Here is an 8,087-nt window from a genome sequence, read left to right as displayed (position 1 = left end):
GGGAAAAACACTGTAAATCGTTAAAAAAAGTGACTCATTAAGAAATTAACGTATTGAGATGTTTAAGCAAAAATAACTGGATCACTGAAAAACAAAGCCTACTATACATCACCCACTGATTACATCCTTTGAACAATACAAAATATACTGAATGAGGCTTTGAGGATAGTGACAGGAGCTTTTTACATAAATCGAAAGTATTCTTAGTGAAGCCAACGAACCACCACTCAAATTAAGAATACAAATACAATATCTTAAATATGCTGCTACAGTTACATCAACGAAACACCACCCAAATTCTATAATTACCAACAAACCAAGACTTAGCCACACTTTTGGAAAGAGAATGTCCACGTACAAATATGAGCTAGATTTGAAAGAACTACCACAGGGTTCCCTCTAAACGATACAAGTCTTACAAAATAAGACAAAAATGAAAACAATCATCAAGGAATCATAAATGAATTTAAGTCTATCGCAGCCAAATACAATAATTACATCCATATATACACCGATGCATCAAAAACTATAGAAGGTATAGGCGCCGCGTTTATTTGTAGAGATTCTCATCATCTTTTTAAGCTCTCACCTGACGCCTCTATATACATCGCAGAGTTACACGCCATATTAAAGCAATACAATGCGTAAATAATAATGAAACAATGAGAAAAGCATTAATAATGACAGATTCACTAAGTTCAATTAACGAAATCGCTGCAGCCATTACCTCAGAAGAAGCCCAAGAAGAAAACAATTAACCCTAGCAGATACAAAAAACAAATTTATAAATGCAGCTCGTCTATAGCAAACAAATTAATAAAAAAATATATCCAGGATATATTTAATTAATAAAAGTGGACCTTGATGGCCACAATAAATATTCTTTGACATTTTGTTATTGTATTTTTTAAATTTTTTTAATTAGAAGTTGATAAAATTTAAGCATTCATAAAATATAATAAATATATTGTATGTCCCCATAGACATCAATTATTGATTGACACCTCGTCAGCATGCCTTTATGAGGTTATTCAATTCTTCTTGGATCTGGAAGAGTATTAGAACGGGCTTGATGGTTTTAGAGCTGCAGTTTTAGCATATTCTATGCATGCTTAATGGTGATGTAGGTCATGTTACTTCGGGGGAAGTTGTGTGGTCTCAATACTCGGCGTTTCGAGTCCTTCAAATATAACTACAAAAGGTAGTAAGTAACATTAAAAATATTTATTACAACATGCCATCATTCATACTCGTTTTTGTAAATATAAACGAGTTTTTTAATAGTAAAAATGACTATCTTGGTGGAGCTGTGGGTTACGATCCATCGTACACTTATTTCTGTTACATTGTAAACATGCGAGCTGATTCAACAACCTTTATAGATACCCTATACCTTATAATTCTGAAATCATATTTCACAATGCAACACAATCTCTTATTCGTCCTCCTAACAACTTCTGTAAATGATAACCCACCTTTTATGTTCATTTTTCATTTCTATGATAATCAGTGCAAGATATTTTAAATACCTATTAACATATAAACAAAAACTAATAATTTTTTATATAAAGAAACATTCAAAAACTAAATATCTAAATCGAAATGAAAATAATTTTAATATTACAAAAATATTTAATTAGTAATACAAAGTATTTCACAAAAACGGTTCTAACAAGCAAAAATTTCCCAGATACCTTCTTTGAAAGATGTGCCTCCTTCAAGCCAAGTGAACACTCTTCTTCTATCGTGATTTTCAGCAAGATCATCAAATCCAGGGTAAAGATAATGATGTCTGTAGTTTTTTATGTACACGTAATTGTAGTCTATAGTTGGTTCCAGATACCATTCACTCTTTTCATTTGCAGTTGGTTCTGTGAAAACATTTCCTCGAACTTTATCATAATTAAATTTGAGGTCGCCTGAGAACAAGTATTCATTAAATTCTACATTTTTTATATGCACAGTTGGATTTCCATTATTGGTACGATTAAAGTTCCAAGAATATGTAGGGTGGTAAGCTTTGCCATCACTTCCCCAAGGTCTCCATGTAAACACTTTTCGAAAATTAGGACTGTTTGTAGGGCCCGGAACTTCAGCCCTATAATAAGGGTATATTGGTTCATCATATTCAATAGTTCTTAAACATACATGTGGTAAAGTTAAAGCATACTTAATTCCATTTGGTAATCTTTTCCAGACTTTTTCTAGATCTGATCTAATTCTCCCGTCAATGCTTGAATATTCAGATCGATCCATGATTCTTTTAATTAAAATGACATAATCAGTCATTATAGAACTCAATTTATCACTTATGTCCATATTATTATAAAGAACTATGTACCATAATGTGGTCTGTTCCAAATAAGTAAAGTTATTTGTGAACAAAAATAACTTGTTTATGGAAATTTTTCCGTATACTTTTGATATTACTTGGTCTAAAACGTCCTTAAATAATTCTCTATCAAATATAAACATTATATCAATTAGTTCAGTTATTTCGTTGTCTATACAACATTTATTTGATAATAGAAAATGTTCCATAGTTTTCAAGGTTTCGTCAACCATTAATTGTGTGCAGTTGTCTATTAAATTTTTTAGTTCTTCATATCTCATATATGGTTGATATACAATTTTAGATAAACTTCGAATCAGTCTTCTTAATTTGTAACCATATTTATTTCCAGCTTTTATTTGAACTGTAAGAGCTTTAAAAATCATAAAACTTTTCGAGGCATTCCTTGTATAATCTGCGAAGCACAATAAGTTATTAAACATGTCATCATTACTAGCATAAACCTGTTGAACAATTATATTAACTTTGCTATCCTCCAACATTTCTAATTTTCCTTCTGCGATATCAAAATTATTATTCTTTATAGCTTTTATACATTGATCCATAATATTTTCTTGTTTAAAAATTGGTGTTACTGAAAATACAGATCCAGTAGTTGTTAGATATGCAAGAATTACTAACATTAGATACAGGTAGAATTTTTTTAACGACATTTTGACAATTTTATCCAAGAAGAAGTTTCAAAATACCTGGAAAAAAATCAGTTGTTAGTTATTGTATTATGTAATAGATATTTTTAATTATATATTTATTCTTTCAATACCAAATTATATTTAAGATATATATTAGCCATATTAACTAGTATCGATTACGAAAATTTAACTTCTATCTAAAAACTCGTTCATGAAACATTGAGATTAGAATGAAATTGGAAAATGAAATAAACGTTATGTTAAAATATTTTATTTTTAAAAATGCTCAGTCAGTACAAATATAAGTTAAATTAATGTGAACAAGAGAAAATTTCCCAAATGCCTTCTCTAAAAGATGATTCTCCTTCTATCCAGATGAATACCCTCCGTCTATCACCATCTGCGGCAAAATCGTCAACTGCTGGATAGAGATAACGATGCTTATGATTTTTGATATACACGTGATTTTCATCTGTAGTGGGTTCAAGAAACCATTCACTTTTTTCATCAGTAAGAGGTCTTGTAAAAATACTTCCTCTTTCTCTATCATAATTATATTTACCATCAGCAGAAAACAAAAATTCGTTGAATTCGATGTTTTTTATGAAAACACTAGGATTTTCACTTGGAGTGCGGCTAATTTTCCAAGAATATACCGGAGAATGTGCTTTGTTTTCATTCCTCCATGGTCTCCAAGTAAAAACTTTACGAAATTTACTGATATTCTTATAATCAGGCACGTCAGCCTCAATAAATGGATAAAGAGGTTCATCAAACATAACATTTCGTAAGCACACTGATGATTGGGTTAAAGCAGTTTTCAGTCCTTTTGGTAGTTGCACCCAAATTTTTTCCATTTCTGATCTAACTTTTTTGTCCACTTTTAAATATTCAGGTTGTGCCATTAATTCTCTAATCAAAATTATAAAGTCTGTTATGGCAGGACTCAACTTGTCGACTAGTGGCATATTGTTAAAAAGAAGTATGGACCATAAAATTGTCTGTTCTAAGTACGTAAAGTTACCCGTATACATAAATAGTTTTGTAGTGGGTATCTTACCATAAACTTTTGTTATTACTTGATCAAGAATATCCTTAAAAATGTCTCTGTCAAATATGAATACCCTGTCAACTAAGTCAGTAACTTTACTGTCTATGCAACATCTACTGGATAACAAAAATGTCTCCATAATTTTCTTTGTTTCTTCTATCATTGATTGCGTACAACTATGCGCCAGCATTTCTGCGTCTTGCTTTGTATTATACAATACATTAGGTTGATACATAATTTTGGATAAACTACGTATCAATCTTCTTAATTTATATCCATATTTGTGGCCAGGTTTCACTTGAGCATTTAAAGCATTGAATATTTTAAAACTTTTTGACGCATTTCTGGCATAATCCGCAAAGCAAATTATCCTGTTAAATGAATCGGTTTTACTATCATAAACATTTTGCACCATTAGATCGATTTTGGTGTCATCTAATATTTCTAGATATCCTTCTGCAATATCAAAATCATAATCCTTAACTGCCCTTACACATTGATCTATGAGGTTATCATTTCTAACTATTGGCGTTGTTGAAGATAAGGCACTTGCGATAGTCGTTAAAAAAAGTAATAAGGACAAAACTTCTTTCTGCAATATCATCTTTCGTTTAATTTTAATCCAATTTAATCCAATATAATAAATATAGGATTTTAGTGACCTGAAATAAGTTAATATTTTAATAACTATAGGTATAGTTAGAAGTGAAATAGAAAAACTATACAGATCGAAAAGCCATTGATCCTACTGAATTTTGAGAGAGACATTATGTACGACAGAGACAGTTACTCCGCAAATTTACTCCCTAGTAAGAGAGATATTTACTGTCTCTGTCATGCACGATGTCTCTCTCAAATTTCAGTTGAATCGAACACATTTCTATCGGTATGTAGAAAAACAACATGAACTAAAATTATTAAATTGAATTTGTTTTAAAATGTAAACTTATTATAATATTATAATATATAATACATTATATTTTTCATGTATGATTATGTGAGTTGTATTTTTTTAATAAAATAAAAATTTTCTGAATGTGAAAAATTACAAAAATGTTTGCCGAACTTGTTTAAAATAATCCAAATGATACCAATCAATTACTCACTATTACAAACAATATTTGAAATTATTCTTGTTTTGATCAGAGTTTTTGATATTTTTATAAAACTTTATTCTCCCTTAGTATCTATCTTACTAACATAATAACTGATAAAAGGTAAAACACTAAATTAAATTACATACAGAAATATCATGCACTGCATATTACTGTGATAAAAAAAATATTCGAATAATTTTGCAGATTTTTACAGTTCATTTTATTTCAATTTATAATGATTAAAAGAAGTGGTTGGGACAATTAAAATACTTGAATAATTATATTGTATATTCCCTCATCTCAAAAGAAAATAACTTCAGTCACATAATCAATTGAAAAGTTCACCACTGTTACAAATTGAAATCATTCATTTTCTTGACAAGTTTTTATTAGTGTTATACAAGAAGAATAACTGTGTTATTTGTCTGAAATGACAGAATAACAGAATTAATAATTAAATAATTAGCATTAAATAATAGTACAAGACCACTGGGAAATAATACACTGGAACTACATGAAATATTGTATGTAATACTCCTTTGATAGTTCTTTAAAGCGGAGACAACACAGATAATATTACATACGTATACAGGAATCTAATGCTCCTCATATTTTTTACATATTTCAATAAGTTGATATAATTATTGCCGCTGTTGTAGATCTCTTTATCCATTAACTATTTTTAATATATTATAAAAAATGGAAATACATACAAATCATTATGGAGTTGGAATAACTTAATAAAAACCCCGTTATCACCTCAAAATTGATACTTTAATTAGTAAAAAAGCTGATAATAAATTACTTTTCTTGAATGAATATTTTTATTGTTAGAATGCTAATGTAACAATGAACAAAACTTAAGAAAAACTAAAATTCTGTTCTAAAACTTTTTAAGAAAGCTATTTTTTACTAATTGTTTTTACTTTAACACTTGAAACACAAATAGATGGTTCTAAAATGTAGTTTTTGCTTAAATTTAATAAAACTAATCATCATTTTATTTGTTTTAAGCAGATGATAAAACTGAATTTTATACTTGAAACTATTCAGAATTTCTTTTTCATATTTATTATGCGAGATTATTATTGCATTCTCAAATACCAAAGGGTTATTTTTTATATTTTGACATAATCATGTCATGTAGATATGTAAAAGTAATTTTCTCACTGAATTTGTTATTTAATCGAACGGTTATTTAATCGAATCAAAAGTTTTCACAGAACAGAAATTTCGAACTTTTTTCTTTATGGGTTGAAGAAAGAAGGATTTTTTGATTAAAGTAAAATCCCTTTTTTTAGCACCATAAAACTTTTCGACTAAAATAATGTATTCATATTCTTTCATATTATTTGTGATGTATGCAGCACTATAAGTGCTGCACAAAGAAATTAAATTTTTTTTATTTTAATCAATTTAATTTTTTTTTTTTTTATTTTTTGTTAATATTATCTTTATACTTTATAGTTGTTTACTGTAGAAATATGAAAATTAGTAATTTAGATATAATATATAAAAAGGTCGATAAAAAAACAAAAATTCGAGTTAAACTTTTTTAGTTCTCAAATGGATGAATAATTGAAATTGAATAATATATCGATTGAAAATGTAAAACGTTTGATTTTGGAAAAGAATTTACATGATAGTTACCCAGCTATAAACTTGTATAAATTTATATTTTGATATCCCTAAACTTGTCTCAAAATTCACACATGATAGGATGGCTGCAACTTTAAAAGTCAGAGGTAAAAAGTTACAAAAATCGTTTTTTGCACATTTTTTGTAAATAAGTTTATATCTAGGTATCTCGATTTCCGAGATATTCACCTAATTTTGACTAAAATGACTGGACTAATCATACTAGTCCTGAACACGTAATTTAACTCGTAATTCAAAATATCTAACACATACAAATTACTTAAAAAAATGTAAAGTATTTTTCTATATTTTCACTGTACACAACTAATATTACAATAATTTATATCAAAATTTAAAAATGACGAAAATTTTAATATAAGTTTTTAATTAAAAAAGAAAAAATATTTGTTTACAACGGTTTCAACAAATAATGTTGAATTTTCGTTATCTCAGTACATGGAATGTATATTATCGGAGACAGAAATTTTGGTATTTAAAATTATTGTTAGTTGTGTCTTGATATATTTGTGTTTGTCTTTTGTAGCTGATAATTAAGCTTATGTTTTTCTAATAATTAAAATGTATAGCGATTCAATATAAAGTATGTTTAAATATAGATTGTGTATTTAAAAAGTAGAAGAATAAAAGAACGAAAACACGTCCAACTTAAATGTTGGGTCATATTTGGAAAACTTTCTTACTGACATCGTTAATAACAATGTTATCGGAAGTGATTTTGATTTTGTCGATGGATGGCAAAGATTACTAAAATTAAATTGATACCTCTTATGTATAATTTCGGTACAGTTGTACATACCGTCTATTATATTTTATACGTTTTTATATATTTTACAAAACACTAGCAATTTAGTTTTGATTTGAAACATTGAAACATTATTTTCTTGCGAAATAATACGTTTTAAATCATCATTCAAAAAATTTTACTTATATTTATATATAACACTTACTATTTATGTAGTTAACATTAAGTCGTATATCAAACTTACACCACCGTCGTAAACAAACATGGATTCTGGTAGGTTGTTTACATCTAGTCTGCTAACTTCTCGCCATCTTTCGTTAAAATTCGATTTGCCTGAAAACAGGTTATCACACAAAGGTTATATACACGCAACAACAAATACAGAGGTAAATAAAAATATGAAAGTAACTAAATCGCATTAAATTACTTCTATCACATACAAATATAGCTTACATTTTAATTAAGTTAATTAGTGAATAGCATCTTTATACTATACACGGTGTGGCCCATTTCAACGCATGAAAATATATACTAAAGTCTAAAAATGAATTTG

The 8,087-nt window shown here is 28.0% G+C and overlaps 1 protein-coding gene across 2 annotated transcripts; it reads right to left on the bottom strand.

Moving 5' to 3' along the window:
* Positions 1-1,655: 1,655 nt before the first annotated feature.
* On the bottom strand, positions 1,656-7,867 carry LOC126264616 (uncharacterized). 2 transcript variants are annotated; one of them, XM_049963165.1, is made up of 2 exons: positions 7,740-7,867; positions 1,656-3,042 (listed from the first exon to the last, which is right to left on the bottom strand). In XM_049963165.1, exon 2 carries the CDS (start codon positions 3,004-3,006, stop codon positions 1,669-1,671), a length of 1,338 nt encoding a protein of 445 aa, XP_049819122.1. In that variant the 5' UTR covers positions 3,007-3,042; positions 7,740-7,867; the 3' UTR covers positions 1,656-1,668. The 2 variants fall into 2 exon arrangements, with proteins under 2 accessions (XP_049819122.1, XP_049819121.1); XM_049963164.1 differs by lacking the exon at positions 1,656-3,042 and adding an exon at positions 3,243-4,698.
* Between the last annotated feature and the right edge of the window lie 220 nt (positions 7,868-8,087).

This window comes from Aethina tumida, chromosome 2, assembly GCF_024364675.1.
Source record: "Aethina tumida isolate Nest 87 chromosome 2, icAetTumi1.1, whole genome shotgun sequence".
Taxonomy (NCBI): Eukaryota; Metazoa; Arthropoda; class Insecta; order Coleoptera; family Nitidulidae; genus Aethina; species Aethina tumida.
Note: the sequence above shows the minus strand (reverse complement) of the source record. Positions and strands in the feature narration are given on the sequence as shown.